Here is a 26092-nt window from a genome sequence, read left to right as displayed (position 1 = left end):
GTGTGTATGTGTGTGTATACACACACACACACACACACACAAATATATATATATATTACAGTCGATGACCAGCAACAGAAAATGTACAAGCATCAGAATAGAATAGAGACATACACATTTTGGTATTAAGAAACACTGTCAAAAACAGGGTTAAAACCCAATATTGAATATGGTAGTTAAAATGGTATTAAACATTCATATGCTAAAATGACAAAGGTAAATGGTGAAGTAAATATTAAAACCTTCTAAGTCTGTGACAAGATAGTGTGTCCTGCAGCCTCTCGGTATAGAAGCCTGTGAGCAGATTTTTACTATTTCGATAAAGCGCTTGTATTCATCAGAGATTGGGGTGAATGATGTGATCTTGTCATTTATTATTATTGATGTATTCAGACTGTTGTTTATATGATTTTAATATGTTCTTTGGGTTTCATGAGGGAGGAAAGCAGGATATAAATAAAGATTTATTATTATATTATTACAGTAGAGTTCCGGTTATCCAACATAAACAGGCAGACCAAATGTTGGATAACCGAAAGTGTTGGATAATAGGGAGGCCCTATTATCCAAGCCTCTCCATGCTCCAAGCCGGCTGCTTGGCCGGGAGGGAGGAGACTTTTCTCTCCCAGCAAGCACCCAGCTTGAAGAGCCCTGCTGCTGCCTAGAAAAACAGCAACACGCAGGAGAAGTCTCCAAGTTCCTGGTGTTTGCCGGGAGGGAAAAGTCTGCATCGGTCACATCTCGTCCCTCCCAGCAAGCACCCGGCTTGGAGAGGCCCGCTGAGTGTTGCTGCCTAGAAAAAGAATCAACACGCAGCAAGCCTCTCCAAGTGCCAGGCACCCTTCAGGAGGGGCAAGAAGCCAGCGCGTTGGATAATACGGTGTGTCAGATAAGCGGAAGTCAGATAAGCGGAACTCTACTGTCTCTAACATATATGAAAATTTAGGGCAATCTGAAGTTGAATCTTTGTTTGAATCGAACTTCCTGAGCTCTTATAATTGGACACAATTGGAATATTATTGGCTGATAATGTGTGTTTGGTATTGGTGGTCCCACTGATTTAGTGCATTGCTGCACAATACTGTTGCTCACAAATAGAAGGCCTGGGTTATATCCTCAATGCCACCTCCCACTGTTGTAGGATGGTGGGAGCTTACTATCATGAATAAGTTATAGTTTGTACAATTCAGCCTAGGAAAGGACAGCATCTCCTTTTTTATCATTCTGAGTATAGACCCATATATGGCTATGGCTGTTAAAGTCACCAGTTTAAAGTCATCGCCCTTTGGTGCCTTTCAAAGATCTTAGGAGAGGAAAAACAAAACTCTTCATTTGGGGGCTTATACATAGAGGTAATTGTGATGTTACTAAGCTCCACTGTTAAAACCTCTATATTGTTTTCTTCTGTGTTAGGGGCACTGCTGCCTTGGAGGCCCAGTTTTACAAAGACACCACTTCCATACTGCACATGTGGTCTTTCTGCCATTAAGATCATTCCTGGAACTTTTGGTTGTTCCTGTTGTTTTTTTCTGTGTGTTTCTTGAACACACAACATGTCACATTTCTTATCAGGACACAGTTCATAAAGCAACTGTTCTTTGGCCGCTGACATGCCTTTGATGTCAATTGAGATTATAGTCATAGTTGGTCCTGAAAAAGTCTGTTTGGTTGGTTGCATACTGCAAGAAGTTTCTGGTGTGAAAAATCAGCCATCTACAAAGATGTTGCCCCAAGGATGCCCGAATGTGTTCCTATCCTGCGGGGAGGCTTCTCTCATGTCCCCCAGAGGGGATATGATAGCCATGTTTAAATATTTGAAAGGATGCCACATTGAGGAGGGGCCAAGCTTGTTTTCTGCTGCTCTGAATACTAGGGCAGGGAGGAGGGAGCAAGCTTGTTTTCTGCTGCCCTGCAGACTAGGACGCGGAACAATGGCTTCAAACTACAGAAAAGGAGATTCCACCTGAACATCAGGAAGAACTTCCTCACTGTAAGGGCTGTTTGGCAGTGGAACTCTCTCCCCCGGACTGTGGTGGAGGCTCCTTCTTTGGAGGCTTTTAAGCAGAGGCTGGGTGGCCATCTGTCGGGGGTGCTTTGTATGCGATTTCCTGCTTCTTGGCAGGGGGTTGGACTGGATGACCCATGAGGTCTCTTCCAACTCTGCTATTCTATGATTCTATGACAGGGAAAAGAGATTCCACCTAAACATTAGAAAGAACATCCTGGTGGTCAGAGCTGTTCAACAGTGGAATATGCTGCCTTGGAGTGTGGTGGAGTCTCCTTCCCTGGAGATTTTTAAACAGAGACAGGTTGGCCATCCATTTGGAGTGTTTTCATTGTGTGTTCCTGCATGGTAGGGGGCTGGATTAAATGGCATTTGTGGTCTCTTACATATCAACATAGGAGAGGGGAGGAAGTAGCTCTTGTGTGTCTATTCAGTCTGCTATTCAACAGCTATATATGGCTAGCCAACTTTGAGGCAGCAGTCTTACTATGATGTTTTATTTTTAAATCAATCCTTTAGATAAACAAAAACTAACAGATAATTGTCCTCTTTGAAGTAGAATAAATAGCCACACTAACATATTATAGTAATTTGCATGATAAAGAAGGTGTGGTATAGTGCTGGAGTAGAGATCTAGGTTTTACTCCCTATTGAGCCATGGAATCCTGAGCCATGAGTCATGTTCTCTCTGTCTATTTCAACCTGATCTATTTTACTGGATGACCAGAATTAGACACATATTCCAGATGAAATCTGACCAAAGCAGAATAAAGTGGCTATACCACATTCCTTAACTAAAGCAATATACACCTGTTGATGCAACCTCGAAATGTGTTGGCTTCTAAGACTATAAGATCCAGAATCCTACAAAGAAAGTTCTGTTTAACATCTTTATTAATGACTTAGATGAAGGGCTAAAAGGCATGATCATCAAGTTTGCAGATGACACCAAATTGGGAGTGATAGCTAATACTCCAGAAGACAGGAGCAGAATCTAAAACGATCTTAACAGATTAGAGAGATGGGCCGAAACTAAGAAAATGAAGTTCAACAGGGACAAATGCAAGATACTCCACTTAGGCAGAAAAAATGAAATGCAAAGTTACATAATGGGGGACGGCTAGCTCAACAGCAGTACATGTGAAAAGGATCTTGGAGTCCTCATGATGCGGCGGCAAAAAAAACCAATGGGATTTTGGCCTGCATTAATAGGAGTATAGTGTCTAGATCCAGGGAAGTCATGCTACCTCTCTATTCTGCCTTGGTCAGGCCACACCTGGAATCTCACTGTGTCCAATTCTGGGCACCGCAATTGAAGGGAGATGTTGACAAGCTGGAAAGTATCCAGAGGAGGGCGACTAAAATGATCAACAGTCTGGAGAACAAGCCATATGAGGAGCGGCTTAAAGAGCTGGGCATGATTAGCCTGCAGAAGAGAAGGCTGAGAGGAGACATGATAGCCATGTATAAATATGTGAGGGGAAGTCATAGGGAGGAGGGAGCAAGCTTGTTTTCTGCTGCCCTGGAGACTAGGATGCAGAACAATGGCTTCAAACTACAGGAAAGGAGATTCCACCTGAACATTAGGAAGAACTTCCTGACTGTTAGAGCTGTTCGGCACTGGAACTCTCTGTCCCGGCATATGATGAAGGCTCCTTCTTTGGAGGCTTTCAAGCAGATGCTGGGTGGCCATCTGTCAGGAGTGCTTTCAATGTCATCTTCCTGCTTCTTGGCAGAGGGTGGATGGACTGGATGGCCCGTGAGGTCTCTTCCAACTCTATGATTTTTTGATTCTATGATTCTAAGACAATTTTTTGTAATACTAACATGCAGAAACAGAGGTAAGGGAAGAAGAAATTTCAAATAAACATTTATACACCAGCAAAGCTAGAACCAACCCAAGCCAGCCAAATATTTTGACACATGAATTCCCACAAGCGTCCCCATTTCTGCCAGTAAAAATGCAGTTAATTAATTTAACTAACCAAGCCAATGTAATATAGTGGTTTAAATGTTGGATCAAGACTCGGGAGGCCAGCAATTTGAATCCATTACTCAGCCTTGGAATCTTTTGGCAAATCACAGTCTCTCAGCCTCAAAGGAAGGCAAAGACAAACCCCTTCTTAAAAATTTTGTCAAAAAAACACTAAGTTAGATTTGCCTTTGGGTCACCATAAGTCAGAAATGACTTGAAGGCACACAACAACAATGAACAGAAGCAGCTAAAGACATTTAGTTGCCAGAAACAGATAATAGAGCTAGAATATACTCTGTAACCAACCCTTCCAACAATAAAAGCAATTAAAATATTTAAAATATTAAAATGGCACCAACGAGAAAACATCCAGGAGCATAAACTATTTAAAACATTCAAGAACTTTAATGCACTACAAACCCAGAAGCATTAACAATTCAAAGCATTCAAAAAGGTAGAAACCTGGCACCCAAACAAATATGAAACAAGGGCCTAGCTATCATATGTGAGGAGGGAAGCAGCAAAATAGAAATGCACATCAGAAAGAAAGGAAGACATTCTAAGGAGTTGTTTTAAAACCAGGTCCAGAAGAAGATGGGTCATGGTTGTGAAAGAATGTTGCTTTAGATGCAGGCATTGCTTTGGTCTGGTATAAATAGATACCAATATATATTAATAACTAGCTTTGCCTGGCCACGCGTTGCTGTGGCTTATGAGAATCATTTGTTGCCCAAGTGGAATAGCAGTGAATAGCCTTGCAGCTTCAAAGCCTGGCCAATTTCTGGAGTAGCTGGAGTAGCACCCTCAATCAAAGAGCATAGGGCATCCTTTCTAGGCCTGGTTGTATGGGGCAGAGTAACCTTGTGGCTTCAGAGATTGGGGGTTTTCTATCTAGGGGAAATCTTGGTTGGCCAGGTTGAATAGCACTGAATAGCCTTGCTGCTTGCAAGCCTGGCCACTTTCTACCTTGCGGAATTATTGGTTGGCCAGGTTGAATAGCAATTGATTGTCTCAGTGTGGCAGGTATGAATGCTGCAATTAACCACCTTGATTAGCATTTAATGGCCTAGCAGCTTCAAAGCCTGTTTCTTCCTGCCTAGGAGAATCCTTTGTTGGGAAATGTTAGCTGGCCCTGATGGTTTCCTTTCTGGAATTCCCAATTTCCCTGCTTTCAGAGTTTTGCTCTTTATTTACTGTCTTGGTTTTAGAGATTATATTGTTCTGTATTATTATACCACAGTAAATATTTCATATTACAGTAGAGTCTCACTTATCCAACATTCACTTATCTAATGTTCTGGATTGTCCAATGCAGTCAGCCTTTTAGTAGTCAATGTTTTTGTAGTCAATGTTTTCAATACATTGTGATGTTTTGGTGCTAAATTCGTAAATACAGTAATTACTACATGGCATTACCATGCATTGAACTACTTTTTAATTTGACATTCAATAGACTTTTCCTTAATCCCTTCTTATTATCGAACATATTCGCTTACTGCCAACTGTGAGTGCATCTACATTGTAGAATCAATGAAGTTTTGCACCACTTTAACTGCCATGGCTCAATGCTATGGAATCATGGAGCATGTAGTTTTATGAGGTACAAGCACTCTTTGGCAGAAAAAGCTGACCTTGTAAAACTACAACTCCCATGATTCCATAGCATTAGGCAACAACAATTAAAACAGTTTGAAACTACATTAATTCTACCGTGTTTTACTTAAATCCTCAATAAATTAGAAAAAATAACAATGACCTTGAAGCATAGGGTGATATTTATCATTTATTATACACAATGCCAAGATGTCAGAAGAGAACAGCATGTTTAAGGGAACGCACAGGGTATTAATCAGTGCTAAGATATGAGAACTCCAGGGCTTGAAAATTTTTCTCTTTATCACTATGCTACTTCTGTGTTGAGTCAAAGAAGATGATGCAACTTCCATAATCTGCCAACACTCAGTGATACATCGAAAGTACTTATGGTCTGCTGACCTGGATAGTTGTTTAGCTATTCTATTTTGTTAAAACAATCAGCACCTTGTTTAGTGGTTATAAGAATGTAATGAAGAAAAGGAAATGGGCATATTCTATTGTGTATGTTCAGAAGTTATTTACCACAAAGGTTTTCATGGACTAACAATTCCAGATATATTCACCAATGACTTGTCCATAGATCATTGTGCTGAAAGATAAAATACAAATTACAACAACCACAAAGGAAAGAAAAATAAGTAGCAAAAATAACTGCATAAAGTAATGCTATAAATAGTGCGACTCCTCCATAAAAGTCTTCATAAAATACTTAATGGAATAATAAAATGTTTACAGCAAAACAAGTATACATTATTATTAGATTTATCTTCTAATTTGCTCCACCCTCCACATTTGGTCTGCAGATTGATCCTCCACCAAACCTGAATTCTATTGAACAACATTAGAGAAGATAACAGCATCTAGACTTATCATGTTTGTTGCATGTCTTAAGACAGTATTGCCTGTTTGTCTGAGTAAATATGTACTGTACTATGTAAATCCTGATGTTCAGAATTTCCACCGTATTCAACAGGGCTTATTCACAAATAAGTGAACATAGGTTTGTAATCCATTATAGTATAAACAGTTCTCCTATTGGCTATAAGGCAACATCTTTTATATCAAGGCTTTTAAAACTTTTCCCACTCATGACCCCTTTTTACCCAATTTTTTTTTTATGTGAACCATGGTATACATAAATAGGAGTATAGTGTCTAGATCCAGGGGAGTCATGCTATCCCTGTATTCTGCCTTGCTCAGACCACACCTGGAATACCATGTCCAATTCTGGGTGCAGCAATTTAAGGGGGGGGGGTGTTGACAAGCTGGAATGTGTCTAGAGGAGGGCAACTAAAACGATCAATGCTCTAGAGAACAAGCCCAAAGAGGAGTAGCTTAAAGAGCTGGGCATGTTTAGCCTGCAGAAGAGAAGACTGAGAAGAGACATGATAGGCATGTATAAGTATGTGAAAGGAAGTCACAGGGAGGAGGAAAAAAGCTTGTTTTCTGCTGCCCTGGAGACTAGGATGCAGAACAATGGCTTCAAACTACAGGAAAGGAGATTCTACCTGAACATTAGGAAGAACTTCCTAACTGTGAGAGTTGTTCAGCAGTGGAACTCTCTGTCCTGGCATATGGTGGAGGCTCCTTCTTTGGAGGCCTTTAAGCAGAGGCTGGATGGCCATCTGTCGGAGGTGCTTTGAATGAGATTTTTCCTGCTTCTTGCAGGGGGCTGGACTGGATGGCCTGTGAGGTCTCTTCCAACTCTACAGTTCTATGATTCTATGATTCTACGTGCTGCCGGAATCGCAAAGGATCGTGGTGATTCCGGTGGTGCCTGTCCGGGGTGCCTGTCCGATTTTCCTGCTTCTTGGCAGGGGGTTGGACTGGATGGCCCATGAGGTCTCTTCCAACTCTATGATTCTAAGATTCTATGTAGGCATATAAAATAGGTATATAAAGTGAACATTTACTGATAATAAATCATAAAGAATTTTATTTTAAACATTTTTTTGCTATACAAATACTTTTACTATATATTAAAGACAAAAACATTTACATACTAATGAGAAGAATGTGCTTGTAAATTTTTACATAAAATTAAATCTTGGCAGAATATTTGATACTGCAGGATGCAGAGCATATTCAACTTTTTCATGCTATGCAGACACGTTTGGTTTGCAACCTCAAGTGGCAGAATAGTCTTGGGCCCCTTCTACACTGCCATATAAAATCCAGATAATCTGCTTTGATCTGGATTATATGGCAGTATAGACTAAGCTTTCTGGTGCCAAGGTGCAACCCCAATGAGAATTCATGAAAAAGCTAAGAGCTGAAGTATAGCTACTAGTCAATTGAATGCTTTCTACCATACTTTTTCAAAAAAGTATTTACAAAACAGTATTTACAAAAGCACTTGAAACTGTTAACTATACTAAAGTGCAGATTAGAAACAAAATCTCAATTTTAAAGAATAGCAAGTTAAAAATGCAACAATAAAATACATAGCCAGCACCCTACAAGTTAGACTTTCTTTAGCAACAGACTAGTTCCAGTGCCCAAAACCTGCCTAATTAAAAAGATATTTATCAACTTGAAAAAGAAGTGAAAGCCAAACTAACATCTCTCAAAACTTTTCTAGAGTGTGAGAGAAGCTACTAAGAATGTCCTATCATGCCATACATACCTCCTACGGTGACAGGACCAAGAGAACGGCTGCCACAGAAGAGCTTAGGTCTTTCAAACAGATTTGTACAAAATTGTATAGGATTGTATAGATTAAAACCAGTACAGTACTTCACTTTGTTCTGAAAATAGAAGCTGGCATAACAGAAGAATCACATGCTCCCTGTGACCGGTCCTGGTTAACTGTTTACCTACAGCATTCAGGACCAACTGAAGTTGCCATGCACTTTCTAAAGGTTGACTGTGCAACATTATCTCTGATAACAGACTTGTTATATTGAATTCTCCACTTATCTGCTGCTCTGTTACTTTTAAGGACAAGTGAGAAGTAGAAACCTGCAGCTATCCACTTTTGTTCTGTGCTAATAAAAGGAGGAAAGGATATATGTTTGTGACACCCTCAAGAGACTGTGAAGTTTCAGTGTTTGTGCAAAGGCAGAGGATATTAGAAGAAAACTGGAGATAGGTGTTTTTGACATCGGCGGTCCGACAAATCATTTTTAAAAGGAAAAAATGCACTGATGACAAAGAAAAAGTAAAACAATGAGCTGGATGAGATTCACCTTGATATTTATTTCCAAACATAAACAAAAACAAAACAAAAAAAAAGCAATGATGCAGCATAGCTAGATCTCGCAGGATCAAAGACCCCATTTGCAACCCTCTGCATCATTTTTGAAGGCTGTTAGGAATTGTGGGAGTTGAAATCCAAAACACCTGGAGGGCCCAAGTTTCCCCATGCCTGATCTACACTGTCAAATTAAGGCAGTAAATCAATAGGTATTGCTCTGGCGGGAAGGTAATGGCATTCCATGCAGTCATGCCGGCCACATGACCTTGTAGGTGTCTACAGACAATGCCGGCTTTTCGGCTTAGAAATGGAGCACTAACCCCCAGAGTTGGACACGACTGGACTTAACGTCAGGGGAAACCTTTACCTTTTTACCTTGGTCTTTTCTGCCAAAGAGTGCTTGTACTTCACCAAACTACAACTCCCATGTTTCTATAACACTGACACAGGGCAATTAAAATAGTGTCAAACTGTGGAGATTTGTAAAAGGCACCATGGTGTAATGGGTTGACTGGAAAGACGTGTCAGCAGCTGATTGGCTTAGCGTGCCAGGAGCCAACATTCTGATTGGCCACTGCCTCTGGCTTGCTGCTGAGAGAAACGGTTTGAGCAGGCACTTTTATCTCAGAGAGTGAAGAGGTAACAGCTAGGGAATTAATGGCTGCCAACTCTCTGAAGCCTGATCATGTCTAAGGCAATGAGGCATATTTAAAGACTGTTTTTAAAGGACTGTTTATTCCCGCTATTCTCTGTAAGAAACCAGAGAGACTACTGCATATATTGTTGCTCTGTTTGACCTATTGAACTGAAGTAAAGATATTGCTACTTATTTCACAAGCCTGAGTGGCACCTTATTACACTGCAGGATAAACTTTGGTTCAGAAGCCGTAGTAAAGCTTCTATTTATTTATTTATTTATTTATTTATTTATTTATTTTCAGAATTTATACCCCACCCTTCTCACCCGGGGGGACTCAGGGCGGCTTACACAGTTGGCAACATTTATTTATTTACATCTACAACCACCAACACAAACAACATTAATTCTAATTAATTCTAAAGTTCTCCTAGGCCCCTTCTACACTGCCATATAATCCAGATTATCAAAGCAGATAATCTACATTATCTGCTTTGAAGTTGATTATATGAGTCTACACTGCCATTTAATTCAGCTCAAATCTGGATTTTATATGGCCATGTAGAAGGGGTCTTAGTGGGGAAATTCTTCCAGCAACAATAGCTATCCCTGTAGTAAATCAGAGTTTTTGGTCATAAATAGACAATCACAACCCATTAGATTTACAGAAGGTCTGTTCATGGTTGATATGAAAATTGCCAGAATTGGTTTACTGATATTGATCAATACAGCTGCCAGGATTTTTGCGCTCTGCTGAGCGGGTTTGCTTATAACAATGGCAGTATGAGCTTCAGCATTTCTAAACTTTCCACAACATTGTCGGTAATAAGCATTACGGGAAGTTTAATGTCTGCTAAATGAAATCCTAATATTCATACTAAGAATATTAGAAGCAGCGCACAGATCAGAACAGACTGGGGGGAAAGAATTAAGTGTGGACTTCAAAAGCCATTCATAACGTTTCCAGGTACAAATTGCATGGAAACCAGCTAATTTAGACATACCCTCGGGTTTTGGTATCTCTTTTAAAAAGCATAAAGAGGAACTTTAAGCTCTGTTTCCTGTATTCTGCTATCTATGCTCTCTCCGTTTCTTTGTTGTCCCTAATTGCCTGCACTAATGTTTCCATAATTAAATCGGAGAGAAAAGGCTGTTGCAGACCTCTCAGAGTTGTTCCCTTTTGTAAGAACGCATATTGGGGTCAGTCTTGGCGATGTTTCTCGGCACACATGCCCCCAGGTTTGAGTAGATTAATATTCCATATTTTTGAAGTCTGTGCAATTGAAGTGTTTAGAACACGGAGAGATGTTCTCTCACAGGGATGGGCAAGTCGTTCAGCAGTACGGCCACCGCAAATTTCCATATTTGAATTGATCTTAAACATTAGCGGCATTTGCATAAATGCACATGGTCATGGAAGCTTTAACTGGTGGACAGGGGACTTAATCTATGAAGAAATTTGTGGAATTTCCAGCATGATATTGCAAGTGGCAGTCCTTCGAAAGCCTGGTGGATGTCCATCAATTAATTAATTAATTAATTAATTATGAGCTCGATTTACATTCAGTAAAGGATGTGTCTCCTTTCTAGGCTCACCAAATGTACACGACTGCCAGAAAAAAAAAGAACATTGTAAGAAGAGAAGAAAAATTACATTTTGGGCAAGCAGACAAGTTTCCCTTATTAGCTGTTAACAATTAAATGCGAGGAGACAGTGGTGGAAAAGACAGTTCATCATTTGGAATGAAGAACATATGGAGTAGCTTGCTTTGGCAGCACATATAGTAAAATTGGAGTAGTCCTTTAACAGAATTCACTGACCACATGACATGGAGATAGCAATTAGTTTAGACCAAATGTAGACATCTGAGGGCCTTTCCAGACAGCCATATCACCCAGAATATCAAAGCAGAAAATTCTGCAAAACAGAAAATGTGGGATTTTATTCAGCTGTGTGGAAGCACCCTAACTCAGAGCTTGGAATAGCTACTTTTTGGACTGCAGCTCCCCAAATTCCTGAACCAGAAGTGATTGAAGTCCAAAGCTTTTTCAAACTCTGCACTGACAGCTGGCAGTACTGGTTCATGGTTTAGTGCCGTTAGAGTCCAAAACATCTCAAAGTCACTAGTAACTCCAGTTTAGATGGTTTGTATAGTGGATCAGACAAAATCATGGTGACTAGAGGCATATTTACACTGTAGAATTAGTGCAGTTTGACACCACATTGCTATGGTTCAATGCTATGGAATCCTGAGAGCTGTAGTTTGGTGAGGCCCCAGCACTCTTTGGCGAAGAAGGCTAAGGATCTCAAAAACCACAATTCCCAGGATTCCATAGCATTGGGCCATGGCAATTAAGTTGGTGGTAAACTGCACTTTAGGTTTATCAGTAGCTATTACTGATAGCTTTACCGTTGACACTTACTGACAGCGGCTTATAGCGTACCACCCCCCTATTAAGCCAGCTCCACTGGCTGCCGATATGCTACCGAGTCCAATTCAAAGTGCTGGTTTTGACCTATAAAGCCCTAAATGGTTCTGGCCCAATCTACTTATCCAAACGTATCTCCTCCTATGAGCCAGAAAGATCCCTAAGGTCATCTGGTGAGGCCCTGCTCTCAGTCCCGCCTGTCTCGCAAGCGCGGCTGGTGGGAACGAGGGACAGGGCCTTCTCGGTGGTGGCTCCCTGGCTGTGGAACACCCTCCCCAGAGATATACAGCAAGCCCCAACCCTTTCGAGCTTTAGAAAAGCCCTAAAAACATGGTTTGCTCAGGCTTTTAATGAACAAATGACAAAGATGACCCAGACTGATGTATGGCTAAAGCACAAGGATATTGGATGAACGGATTTTAACCATATGTTTTATATTTTTTACTGTATTAATTTTTTTGTAATGGATTTTATATGCTGTTATGATTTTAATTACGTGTCAGCACTGAAGTGTTGCCAATTGTATGCCGCCCTGAGTCCCTTTGGGTGAGAAGGGCGGGATAGAAATATTGGAAATAAATAAATAAATAAATAAATATTAAACAGAAGAGCTATGTTCAGAGACAGCATAAGCTAGAGAGGTAGTAGTAGAAGAATCTTTATGCTCTCTTTGCCAGCTTCCCAGAGGCATATGCTGGTCACTGTAATAAACAATATAACTGCCACTGAATTTTTGTGAGCCCTGGTAGAGGAAAGCATCTTCAGGTCCTATTTCCTCTTACACCTTTTTCCAGATCACTAATGTTCAGCAAATTGCCCAGTCTTGCTCCATTCATTCTGGCTTTGCAACTGCCACTGGGCCTCCCATGGAATTCAGTAACCCAACTGTAGATTTCACAGTACACACAACTCTCCCGTCATTCTTCCATTCTTGCCAAAATGCATTGCTCCTTCTCTTCCTAGATTTATGTCTGTCCTGTTCTCTGAAACAGTTAATCCTGACATTTCCACCAGGGAATACATTAACTAGAATATATTACTCACATCTGTCATGCAAAACTACACAAATTGACAGAGATTGTTTCTTGGCCATCTCGCCACAAAATGTGTATGTATATGTGCCTTTCAGTTACCTATTGACTAGGAGCTCCTGGTGGCACAGTGGGTTAAACCCTTGTGCCAGCAGGACTGATGACTTGAAGGTTGGGTTGTTGACCTATAGGTTGCCTATTCAAATCCAACCCAGAGAGAGTGCAGATGAGCTCTCTCTATCAGATCCAGCTTCATATAGGGACATGAGAAAAGCCTCCCACAAGGATGGTAAAAACATCAAAACATCCAGGCGCCCCCTGGGCAACGTCCTTGCAGACAGCCAAGTCGCTCCTGACACGGAAAAAAAAACCAATTGACTGATGGCAGCCCGTTAATTCAATAGGTTTTTGCTATGCAAGGAATGCTCAAAGGTGATGTTGCCAGTTCCTTCCTCCGAAATATAACCTACAGCAACTGGTATTCATTGGTGGTCTCCCATTCATGTACTAACCAGGCCCAACCCTGCTTAGCTTCCAAAATCAGACTATATCTGGTGCCTTTATTTAGGCCTCTCCCTACAAAATCATTATTGTTAACTGTGCTCAACTCAACTTAGATTTATGGTGACCCTATGAATGAGAGACTTCCAAGTTGCCCTATTATCAATAGCTTTTGCACACCATAAAATAGGTTCCTTTATTCTAATTGTAACTCCGGATTTCTTTTGAGAGGGGAAAAATCAGGGCAACTATTCCAGAAAACTTTGAGCAAAAGTGCAAATTCAGACGGGCTTTCTCCTACTTGTTTATATGCTTGGAAATTCAATATGGCTGTTCCTTCTTACTGTAAGGATCACTATTATAATGAACACTGCAGTTAAATACAGAAGAGCTCAGTGACATTTATATAAGAAATGTGGTATTAAATGCTCTCTTCCTGCAAAAAGAAAAAGCAGCAGTGATTGAAACAGACTTACATCTAGCTACAGGAAAGTCGTGATGTGCTATTTCTCAGCTTTGAAGGGGAACATGAATATTTTTAAGCATATTATTTCTTTTCTGGAAGGAAAAGAATTCTGAAACCTTTATTTGCTAACAGATCCAAAGATTTAAATGGCATACTTTCCTGGCTTTGGAGGGTTAGGGGTGGACTCTTATAAGTGTCTATTAAGAAATGTCATGCACCAACTTCAATGGGATTTCACCCCAAGTGACCCAAGCGAAAAATCAGCACCATTATTAGAAGAAACAAAGTTAGGAGACAAGCCATTTCACACCACTGCTTGTCATAAACAGTTGGTTTCAGAAATACCTTGTAAAATTACAGTTACTCCTAGGCTTGCTGCAGTATTAGAATATTTGTGACTAGTATATGACCTTATATGTTAATGGGAAATTGGACTCCGCTTACTTCAGTTCTATGAACATATTTCCTTTTCCCTCTGGTGGAAGTTTGGAGCAGTGTTGCAGGAGGTCACTAATTTACAGTAGAGAACACTGGGGATTTATTGTCAACGTCTGTTTATTTACCAATCTAATTTACAAACACATGGGTAGAGCAGGTATTATGAGGATAAAGCCACAGACAAACATTCAATGTCATTTTCACAATTAAAATCCCACATACACTACACCTGGGAGCAATTTCAATAGAAAACTCAATTCATCTCCCCCAATAACTACTTTAACTTTAAAAAAATCAGCAAGACATCAAACAGAGTTTCTGGAACTAGGAAGAGAGTTGTTGTGGAGTCCTATTTTCCAATAGCAGAATGAAAAGGCTAGAAGAGGCGACAGAGAACTATGTTCTGCTGTTTCCTTGGACCATTTTTAACCAAGACTTTAAGAAATGTATGCTTTTGATATATGTTAGACTACAATTCTCATAATCCCCATCCTACATGTCTAAAGGGCACCACATTGCAGGAACTTGACTAAGCAATAAAAATCAAACTTCTGACAACTCAAAACTATTTAAAACTTGGCAGAACTAAGATAAATTCCATTTTTTGATCTACAGCTTCCAGAATCCCCATGCTTATGAGTCCAGTAACCATTATGGTGAGAGATATTGGAAACTGTAGTCCAAAAACCCTGGATTTCCATGCTCTACAGGAAAATGAATATAACATCTAGGATATCTATCTTATCAAGAAAAATCTATTATATTTGCAATTTGCCTTTATTTTCTTGTTCTTTTACTTCAAACTACCATAATCAAAAGGTGAAATTTGAAATATATTTTCTTTGTGTGTGTGTTTGTGTGAACATCACGTCACCTGTCAAAGTATAGCAACCCCATGAATGTCATAGGAGTTTCTTAGGCAAGGAGTATGCAGAGATGGTTGTCAAGTCCCTTCCTCTGAAATATAGCCCACAGCATTTGGTATTTGTTAGCCGTTACTCACCTAAGTACTAAGCAAGGCTGACCTGTTTAGCTTCCAAGATCAGACAGGATCTTGTGGATATTGGATATGTAAGCCTATAGCCCATAAATATATCATATGTGAATATATTTTGATATAGTTCTGTGGTTCCCAACCTTTTTTTGACCAGGGACCACTTTGACCAGGGACCACTCTCCAACATTAGTACCAAAAGGGTTACAAATCAGTTTTTGGTTAACTTTAGATTCTGTTTAGTTATTTAGGATGCTAATTCAGAAAATTGCATTGGATAGACCATATCAGCTCTGGTTTCTGATACATAACATATGCCATCCAATAATCGCCATCTGCTTGCCCACAGAAAACCAAAATTAAAAATCTAGGTCTGATGTGGTTTATCTAATGCAATTTTCTGAATCAGCACCCCAAATAACCCCAGGGACAGGCCTAAAAACAAAGACACCAAGGCACCCTCGCTTCCAGGCACCACATGGAATGGCTCCGCTCAGCGGGAGGGAGGAGGAGGAGAAACAGCAATCAGGAGGCTTGCTGTAGCGCCTTTTCATAGAATCATAGAATCATAGAATAGTAGAGTTGGAAGAGACATCATGGGCCATCCAGTCCAACCCCCTGCTAAGAAGCAGGAAATCGCATTCAAAGCACCCCTGACAGATGGCCATCCAGCCTCTGCTTAAAAGCCTCCAAAGAAGGAGCCTCCACCACAGCCCGGGGGAGAGCGTTCCACTGTCGAACAACTCTCACAGTGAGGAAGTTCTTCCTGATGTTCAGGTGGAATCTCCTTTCCTGTAGTTTGAAGCCATTGTTCCGTGTCCTAGTCTGCAGGGCAGCAGAAAACAAGCTTGCTCCCTCCTCCCTATGACTTCCCTTCACGTATTTGTACATGGCTATCATGTCTCCTCTCAGCCTTCTCTTCTGCAAGCTAAACATGCCCAGCTCTTTAAGCCGCTCCTCATAGGGCTTGTTCTCCAGACCCTTAATCATTTTAGTCGACTTGTTGTCCACGACGACTCCAAGGTCTTTATCGCACACACTGCTGTCAAGCCAGGCGTCCCCAATTCTGTATCTTTGCATTCCATTTTTTCTGCCGAAGTGAAGTATCTTGCATTTGTCCCTGTTGAACTTCATTTTGTTAGTTTCGGCCCATCTCTCTAGTCTGTCAAGATCGTTTTGAATTCTGCTCCTTTCTTCTGGAGTGTTGGCTATCCCTCCCAGTTTTGTGTCGTCTGCAAACTTGATGATCGTGCCTTCTAACCCTTCGTCTAAGTCGTTAATAAAGATGTTGAACAGAACCGGGCCCAGGACGGAACCCTGCGGCACTCCACTCGTGACTTCTTTCCATGATGAAGACGACGCATTGGTGAGCACCCTTTGGGTTCGTTCGCTTAACCAATTACAGATCCACCTAACCGTAGTTTTGTCTAGCCCACATTTTACTAGTTTGTTTGCCAGAAGGTCGTGGGGGACTTTGTCGAAGGCCTTACTGAAATCCAGGTACGCATGACTTGTTTTTGGTAAATCCGTGTTGACTATTAGCAATGACCGCATTTGTTTCTAAGTGTTCGCAGACCACTTCCTTAATGATGTTTTCCAGAATCTTGCCTGGTATCGATGTGAGGCTGACTGAACGGTAATTGTTTGGGTCGTTCTTTTTTCCCTTCTTGAAGATAGGGACCACATTCGCCCTCCTCCAATCTGCTGGGACTTCTCCCGTTCTCCAAGAACTCTCGAAGAATCAGCCTCTCCTCTCCAAATATTCACATTGCCTTGGCACTATAAGAGGTTTTTGCAAGACCAGTTGCTTTTGTTGCAATAGTTAGTAACGGTGAGGCTACGGACCATATTTTAGTTCTTTGGGACTACTGGTGGTCCACAGACCACAGGTTGGGAACCACTGATATAGCTGATGCTCATAAAATAGGTAGAATTATTTTCAGATTATACAATACAATAATAGTACAGCTAAAATGTACTGTGCAATAAAAGTACATGTGCAATACAAAAGCCAATGGAAAGCCAACCTGCTACAATATAATAAAAATGAGTTATTTAAAAAGGCAAGAAGTGTTAAAAGCGCAGGAGCCAGGGCCAGTAAAAGTGATGGCAACCTTAGCACACTTTCCTGTTTTCCTTTAGCACACTTTCCTGTGATATAGGTTCTGAAAATAAACCTTGGCTAGTTTCTAGTAATGCATGAATAAGCTACCCTGTTTTCCCTAAAATAAGGCATTCCCAGAAAATAAGACCTAGTAGAGATTTTGCTGAATTGCTAAATATAAGGCCTCCCCCGTAAGTAAGACCTAGCAAAGTTTTTGTTTGGAAGCATGCCTAACAAACAGAACACCATAGTATGCAGGATCGGTAAAGTACGTACCAAAGTGTTGAACATGGAAATAATGGTAGTAACAAGAAATTCTTGATAGGATTCACAGTTTGTCTGGTTATGCTGGTTTGTGATGACAACTACTGTACAGTATATAATAAATGTTCAATTTTTTTTTTGTTCAACAATAAATGTGAATTCTTCTTCATGGAAAAATAAGACATCCCCTGAAAATAAGACCTAGAGCATCTTTGGGAGCAAAAATTAATGATTTTTTCTTATTAAAAATAAGACACTGTCTTATTTTCGGGGAAACACGGTAATGTGAGGACAAAAATACAATGGAAAACAAACCTCCTACAATGCAATAAAATGCAATACAAAAAGCATTAAAAGTGCAGGGGCCAGCCCCAATAAAAGCAATGGCAACCTAATTGTCTTCTCTTTTCTTCTGGCAGACTTTCCTGTTGCAGAGTTTCTGCAAAGAAACCTTGGCCAGTCTAGCTTGGAATATACAGCCTTTGGGAGAAAGGAAGGGTGAAGGAGGCTGGAGACTCAGAGAGTCTTCCCAAAGAGCTGAATTCAACATTTGCATTTCCTCTGCCCCATTAAGCTCCAGTTAACACAGTCGGTGTTCAGTCTGGCTGCTGACTCATTCTCGGGAAAGGCAAGGAAAGGCGGTGGGGGGGCTCCAGTCGGCTCCTGTCTTCTCCCAGCCAGTCACTGTACAGCTATTGCTCTCTCAGATGCAGCTGTGAAAAGAGAACACTCAACCCACGGCCCAGAGTCAGCGTTCAATTCCAGTCTCGCTTCTTTGCCTCCAGTCAGAGGAATCAATTCGCCAGTTTCAAATGAATGATCAGAAGCCAGGACAAGCTGTACTGTCTCCAGTGAACTGAGACCGAATGTAGCTTTGACAATTGTTGCTGTGAGTTTTTCTGCAGTGCCGGCATCCCAAATTTCTTTCTTTTCTCTATCGGTCTCAGAATCCTGTTTTCTTTATTCTTCCTCCTCCTCCTCCTCCTCCTCCTCCTCCTCCTCCTCCTCCTCCTTGGATTTTAATGGGATGGTTTCCTGGGCCAGCATTATAAGAGATAGGGTAGGAAGGTAAGAAAAGCAAGTGAATTATTAGAGCTCTCCAGAAAAGCAATGGTGTATGTGGTATTAACCTGACAAGACGGAAGAAGGTGTGCACTGCTCAGGCAAGAACAATGTGTCCACCTGTCAGTATTCATACTGGAAGACCGAGTTATTTTTGCCTCTCATGAACCGACTCACATATGGCAGGTGACAGGACTAGAGGTGCATCTGCACTGTAGAGTGAATGTAATTTTAACTGCCATGGCTCAATGCTATGGAATCCTGTGATTTATAGTTTGGTGAGACATCTGCGCTCTTTCACAGAGAAAGTTTAAGGCCTACACCCCTATAGTATTGAACCATGGCAGTTAAAGTGGTCTCAAACTGCATTAATTCTACAATGTAGATGCCCCCTAAGCAAAACACCTATCCTAAAGATCTTAAGAGCAGCCCAACGCATAAAGGAGAACTGCCTCATTTCCAAAACAGAGGTCAGTAGGTATCCAAATATATATCCCATTTGTTGTCTTCCTGTGTTTTTCCAGAGTGTCTTCCATCTGTTTTAAATACTATACTAGGAGCAAAAAACATTAAGGAAGGAAAGATGGACTAGCTACACAGTGTGCTTTGATTGGTAGTGCTCTAGGAGCTCTCTGTCCCAGACCAGTTTTGTATTCCATAACCTGTCAGAATGATATCTTAGCTCTTTATTTCCTCCTTGTACAAGAACTAAAGCTCCCCATGAGAGGTAGGGTGCGGAGGGCAAGAGATTACGTAAATGCATCAAGAGTGGTGGGCAGGGGTGGGCTTTGTGTACATATTAAGTCAGCTGTCTGAAAGCAGCTTACTGGCATCCCACAAATAAGCCCCCACTGATTTCCATCGAGACAGAGGCAAGATAACAGCTGCAATGCTTCACACTTAAATGGGCTCCTTCTTCTTTGTACCCCAACTGTGCCTGTAACTCAAAATGTAAAACTTAGATTAGCTAGTACAGAACAGCAGGGACCAAGCTTTATGGTAAGTGTGTCTCCAGTAACAGCCAATATATTCATATAGCACCACGCAACTCTCTCACAAATGTGTGAGTGCGATTTCAGCTTCAGTCTATTGAGATGGTGAATTCCACAATGATGGAGTATAGAAGACTTGGAGCTTTTAAAAGGTATTTTTGAGCCATAATTCTAAGCATCCCTGGACACTGTGGCCCATGTGAAATTGAGATTTTGGAAGTTGCCATCCAAAAAAGGAACGTTTTTATCCACAGTTTCCCCGTGGTTGTAAGCAAACAGCAATATGTAGCACACTGGTAGACTCTTGCATGAGGATGCACAGCTTATCAAATCCATATAGTTCCAAAGAGCTCTGATGAGTTACAATGGGCATCATAAAACAACTGATGTTCAAGATCAACTATCTATCCGTTCCTAAATTGGGAGGTAGCTCAGCTTGAAAAGGTTACTTTTTGACCTATGACTACCAAAATCTGTCAGTGATCAGGCTTAATGGGAGGTTCTGGGTGTCCAAAAATTACATTTCCCTAATTTGGCCAAATCTTCCCCTTCCTTTTGTTGTTCAAGAAACTGGTAGTTTGCACATATCAAAAAAAGAATAGATGAATAATTCAAATTACTCCTGTTATGTAAAAATGCAAATTTAGAAAGCATTACTATAATTAAAAGGCAAACACAATGTATCAGTACAAATAAGTAGAATGTAGCTAGACAACCTCACCTGCCCAGGTGTGTTTACTGTGCGTGGGCAATTTCAAGGCCATGGGTCTCCGTTCTGATTAAACACTATTTTAAACTGAGGTGTGGACTGAACAGTCTGTCGCACTAAGCAAGGATGGGAAATGTTTAGAGGTCCAGATGTTTTAGACAACAGGTATCTTACCATTGGCTATGGTGGCTAAGGATGAAGCCTGAAATGAACAAAACACTATATGTAGAATAGATTATACTTTTTAAAACAGAGAGCTAACAGCCCTTCAGATAGCCCCAAAGTCTGGGTTGTTGTGTGTTTTCCGGGCTGTATGGCCATGTTCCAGAAGCATTCTTTCCTGATGTTTCACCCACATCTATGGCAGGCATCCTCAGAAGTGCCTCATAACCTCTGAGGATGCCTGCCATAGATGTGGGCAAAACATCAGGAGAGAATGCTTCTGGAACATGGTCATACAGTCCGGAAAACACACAACAACCCAGTGATTCCAGCCATGAAAGCCTTCGACACCACATAGTCCCAAAGTCCCACAAAACTCTGTTGATAATGCCTTTTGTGTCATCCACCCCAAGACATGCCTCCCTATGAATTATAACTTATAGCTTATTTCAAAACAGTTGTTCTTTGGCTTTTTATTTTGTGCTAATATTAAGAAGTGGCACATCTTAAGAAAATTCCTGAAGGTCTCAAAATGAGGAAATATAAATTTATTCTATACAAGAGATATATACAAAACTCAGGTGACTTTCCTCAGCAGTAAATGTTGCCCATTTAAGGTATCACAAACAAATTGTATGACTCATGAAATCAGCCTCTTGGGTCCCTTCCTTCCTCTGGCAATCTTCGCCCAGGTTTAGTCCAAATAGTTCTTATAATTCTGTTTTTAGAAAAATTAAAGTGACAGAGATTGCCTTCTGCCCACCCAAAGAAACACTGGAGTTGGGTCTGCAGTTGTTCTGGAAACTACACCGACTTGTCAAATGTCATAAAATACCGTGCAAACTTGCATGTTCCCCAGAACTCTTAATCTGGAAAGATGGTAAGCAATGGAAAGAAGGTATGTGTGTGCGCGCACCTTCAAACTATCATCCAATGTATGGCAAGGCCATTCATTCCATAGCGTTTTCTTAGAAAAAGAATACTCAGTTCCTTTTTTCCCAGTTCCTTCCTCTGAAATATATCCCACAGCACCTGGTATTCATTGGTGGTTCTCCATCCAAGTACTAACCAGAGCTAGCCCTACTTAGCTTCCACGATCAGACAAGCACTGGTGCCTTTAGGGCAGGCATAGGCAAACTTTAGCCCTCCAGGCGTTTCCTAACAGTGAGTAATAGAGAAGAAAAAGTGACGCGTGAGAAATATGATGTAGACTATGAACTGGATGAAAGGCTGATCTTTACCGAAAACAGCATAAATTAGATCGAAGTCACTTCTAATTTTGTGGGGGGTTTTCTCTTTTCCTTTTTTTTTTCTTTTTTCTTCTATTCTTTTTTATTTTGTCTTTTTTATAGATTTGCAAAATGTAAACTTCAATAAAAATTATTTCTTTAAAAAAAGGAATTGTGTGAGTTGAAGTCCAAAACACCTGAAGTTTTGGGCCGAAGTTTGCCCATGCCTGCTTTAGGGTATTTAGGCCCCATGTAAAGAAGCTGGGTAGGAGAAATTGACTGGTGTTCAAGACAACGGTTTTGCATCTGCTCAAAGCAATAGGATGGGTAGTGGAAAAATATATCAGACATTGAAATGAAGCTCACCCAGATACTGAAATTTACTTTATCATAATTCTCAGTCTTCCTCACTATCCTTGCCCCTACCAACTAGTGGTGAATGGAAGTTGTAGTCCCAAGTATACTTTGACAACTTCTTGTTATATAAAACCCTTGTTGATGGTTCTGATAAACTGTTCCGTTATATAGCTGCTGCTCAGTCGCATAGTCATTTCCGACTCTTCGTGACCTCATGGACCAGTCCACGCCAGAGCTCCCAGTTCCTTAAAGGTCAAGCCAGTCACTTCAAGGATCCCATCCATCCATCTTGCCCTTGATTGGCCTCTCTTCCTTTTTCCTTCCATTTTCCCCAGCATCATGATCTTTTCCAAGCTTTCCTGTCTCCTCATGATGTGGCCAAAATACTTCAACTTTGCCTCTAATATCCTTCCCTCCAGTGAGCAGCCGGGCATTATTTCCTGGAGGATGGACTGGTTGGATCTTCTTGCGGTCCAAGGCACTCTCAGGATTTTCCTCCAGCACCAGAGTTCTGTTATATAGACTATCTCACAATCATTCATGATTTCCAGAAGATCCCAATTTGTTTGTTTTGGTCATCTTGGCAACCATTGCTTTTTTGTTAACATCTCTAAACTGTTCACCAAGGCAGCATACAAAACACTCATGATTATCAATACTAAAAGAATGAAAATGCTCAGGGAAAGCTAATTTCCCCACTACTACCTCACTACAGGTGTTAATTAGCTGAGCAATGCTAAGCTAGTTGTATTATTGCCAATTATTACTACAGCGAATGGTCCTTGTGCTTCGTTTGCATACACTAAAGCATTAAATGAATTGTTGCAGGCTGTACTTTTTACATTTCATTGACCTCCACCACTGTTTTTTCTCTCTCTACACCCATGTGTATACAGAATGTGCAAACTAAGGCTGAGAGGCTGGAAAATTTACTTTAACTCTCCCAGAATCCCCCATTGAATGTGGTGGGTGGTTTGCAGTGACACACGCCTCACTGCTGATAAGACCGGGGAGACAATCCCCAATGATGTTATTGGATGATCCATTTTGTTGAAAACGTCCATGCACCCCAGGTCAGCAGATATATTGTAATTGCAAAGGTGATGCAGATCCTATTCTGAAATGAGAAATGCAACTCACTAAGGGCTGGTTCTATCATTACCAGGTAGCAGCCCTTGTGGGTCATGAAAGGGCAGCAAACAAATTATTACTTACGTATAAGTCTATACATTTTAGCCAGAATTTGGCCCCCACAACCTGGGTCAATGTACTCATGGTCCATGTACGTATTGTATCTGAATTGCAATGGCAATGTTGACTTATATAATCCAGTCCAATGCAATTAAGATGCATTCTGAAACTACATTATATAGCAGTGTAGAAGGTGCTGCTATACATTAAAACAAAGGACTGTTGCATTCACAGTAAAAATAATATTTTTCTCTCGAAAGATGAATTGACTCCTCTTCTGGTAGACAAGTCAAGAGAGTCTTCATCAGGTTTCTTCAGTTGAAACTGTTGTGGTTTTGGAATCTACTATTCATAGTAAAGAAATAAGAACAATTACTACGTATATATAAAAAGAGGAGTCAATTAGAGTCTACTATTTCCCAATTATTGTCTACCAGAAGAGGAGTTAATTCATCTTTCAAGAGAAAAATATTCTTTTTTACTGTGAATGTAACACTCCTTTGTTTTACTGTATAGCAATGCTATTTTTGTTTTTGTATTCCTATTGATGCATTGAACTAAATATAGGTTTAATGACATTCAAAAAAAATTCTGTATTACTATAACAGTGGATACTTGTCTTTGTAGTTCCAAGGAACCCATTTTCTTTTATAGTGTAGAAGGTGCCCCAGAAAGTCAGGAGTAGTATTTTCCCATCTCTGCATAATGACCTTTGATTTATCCATGGGTCAAATCAAAATCCATTATTTTGGCCCAAAAACCTGCCCTCGACTTCTAGGTGAAGTCAATGTACACACAAGTATATTCAGTAGTTATTATTAGTTCAATTGGGGAGAGTTGCCTGTGGGATTTACTGCCCTATGAGCCAAAATAATCTAATTCATTTTGAATGAGTGAGATATGGTTTGTTGCTCAGCCTCAGGCCACAAAAACTCCTGGGCCGGCCCTCTAGCTATAAAAAGTTTCCAACAGGTTGTTCAATTTAGTGCTTTTACTTGACCTTCAATAATATTGGGATTCTTAACAGCACCGGGTTGTATGTTTCGTACCATATTTCTGGAACACTTCTCACCTGCTTCCATTTGGGAAGTAGAATTAGATAACCTCCAGGTCTTTTGCAGTCTTACCGCTTTAGGATTTTCTAGTCTCCCAGGAGAGAAGAATTGGTAAAGGGTCTTTGCTAAAATACAGCTGATATCACCCTGCATTCATTAGAACTGCAGGCCATGTGCAGGGGCAAAGAAAAAGCAGGACTTGAATGCCTGCAGAAAAATCAAATCTCAGATACGGTCTTTTAAATGGAATCCATTTTTCATAACTGAATCATTTCTCAGCACAAATCTGGTCCCATCCTTCAAGCCAGTGATGAATAAGCCCAAATCAGAATTAAACTATAAATCTCTATCTTTAGATAGGTCTGCTTCTGAATAATCTTTTTATTAAAATACTGTTGTGGTTACAAACAATAATAATAATAATGGCACCCAAGATCACCCTCCTTCTCCTTCTGTCTCTTCCTACCTGTGTTTGTGTACACGCGCATGTGCAAGCACCCATGCGTATGTGCTGGCTAGTTTTTTAATTAAGATTTCCGCCACTGGTTCTACAGAAGAAAACAATATTATGCATATTGAAAATGATAATACAATTGGAAAAAAGTATAGCAGTTGAAGAAGCATAAACAGGTGAAGACTTTCCAATTATACATAGACCTTGTCAGTATCACTGTTCTGCCCTCATCTCATATCTGCTCATAACACTTTCCAACAAAACCAACAAAACAACAAATCTCCTGTGGACCTTACAGTTTTAACCAGGTAAAGAATTCATGCAGGTTTCCAGATGTTGGACTGGGTAGTCCTTGTGATATCTTTCAACTATATTTCTAAATCCCTTCTGCCCTAGTCACCATAGCCAATATACAAGACTACTAAAAGTTATTGTTCAACTATATCTTGAGGTCAGTGAGATTTCCAATTGTGATTTAAGCATTGGAAATGAGGGTAACAACAAGAGAGGTATGAGTATTCTATTTACTTGCACATATTCAGACTTAGTTTCATGAAAAAGATAAGGACTATGGGGTTGTATCAAAGGCTTCATGAAAATGACAGGTTTGGAAAGGAAGGGGAGAATGGGACATCATGAAGGCAATTAAGGACAATTGGGTTTTACTGAAGAAGCCTCCGGTGGCGCAGTGGGTTAAATGCTGAGGTTCTAAACTTGCTGATCAAAAGGTCAGCAGTTCAAATCCGGGGAGCAGGGTGAGCTCCCACTGTTAGCCCCAGCTTCTGCCAACCTAGCAGTTCGAAAACATGCAAATGTGAGTAAAGGTACCGCTCTGGCAGGAAGGTAATGGCACTCCATGCAGTCATACTGGCTACATGACCTTGGAAGTGTCTATGGACAACGCTGGCTCTTTGGCTTTGAAATGGAGATGAACACCAACCTCCAGAGTCGGACACAACTAGACTTAATGTCAAAGGAAAACCTTTACCTTTACCTAGGTTTTACTGATCCATAAATGTTATCCTTTTTCTCACTTTTTAGAATTAGAGGATGCAACACCAAAGGAGAAGAAGGTGCATTCTTGATCTTGTATAGAGAGGTCAAGATCAATAGAGCTTGGCAGCTGCATTGGAAATGCTGTGCTATGAAGACTGAGCATGATCAGTACAAATGCATGCATGAACCATGCCATCACATAGGTTTTAATTTCACCTCTAAATATGAGAATCAGAAAAAATGTGGGT

The 26092-nt window shown here is 40.5% G+C and overlaps 1 protein-coding gene across 6 annotated transcripts in view; it reads right to left on the bottom strand.

Moving 5' to 3' along the window:
* The window catches only part of card10 (caspase recruitment domain family member 10), a 79392-nt gene extending 71088 nt beyond the window's left edge, over window positions 1–8304 (bottom strand). For 2 of the 6 annotated variants that reach the window (XM_062982976.1, XM_062982975.1), the window contains exons 1-3: window positions 8203–8303; window positions 6099–6165; window positions 3582–3827 (exon numbers count right to left, since the gene is read on the bottom strand). Coding sequence is in view for 2 of the 6 variants with exons in the window: in XM_062982972.1 (XP_062839042.1) it covers window positions 3582–3589 (8 nt within the window). In the remaining 4 variants the exon portion in view is untranslated. Of the gene's footprint in view, window positions 1–3581; window positions 3828–6098; window positions 6166–7084; window positions 7420–8202 lie in introns of those variants that run through there. The other 4 variants (XM_062982972.1, XM_062982974.1, XM_062982977.1 and 1 more) reach the window with 4 other exon arrangements.
* Window positions 8305–26092: the final 17788 nt, after the last annotated feature.

The sequence above is a fragment of the Anolis carolinensis genome, chromosome 5, assembly GCF_035594765.1.
Source record: "Anolis carolinensis isolate JA03-04 chromosome 5, rAnoCar3.1.pri, whole genome shotgun sequence".
Lineage (NCBI taxonomy): Eukaryota > Metazoa > Chordata > Lepidosauria > Squamata > Dactyloidae > Anolis > Anolis carolinensis.
This window is presented reverse-complemented; position numbering and strand designations above follow the sequence as displayed.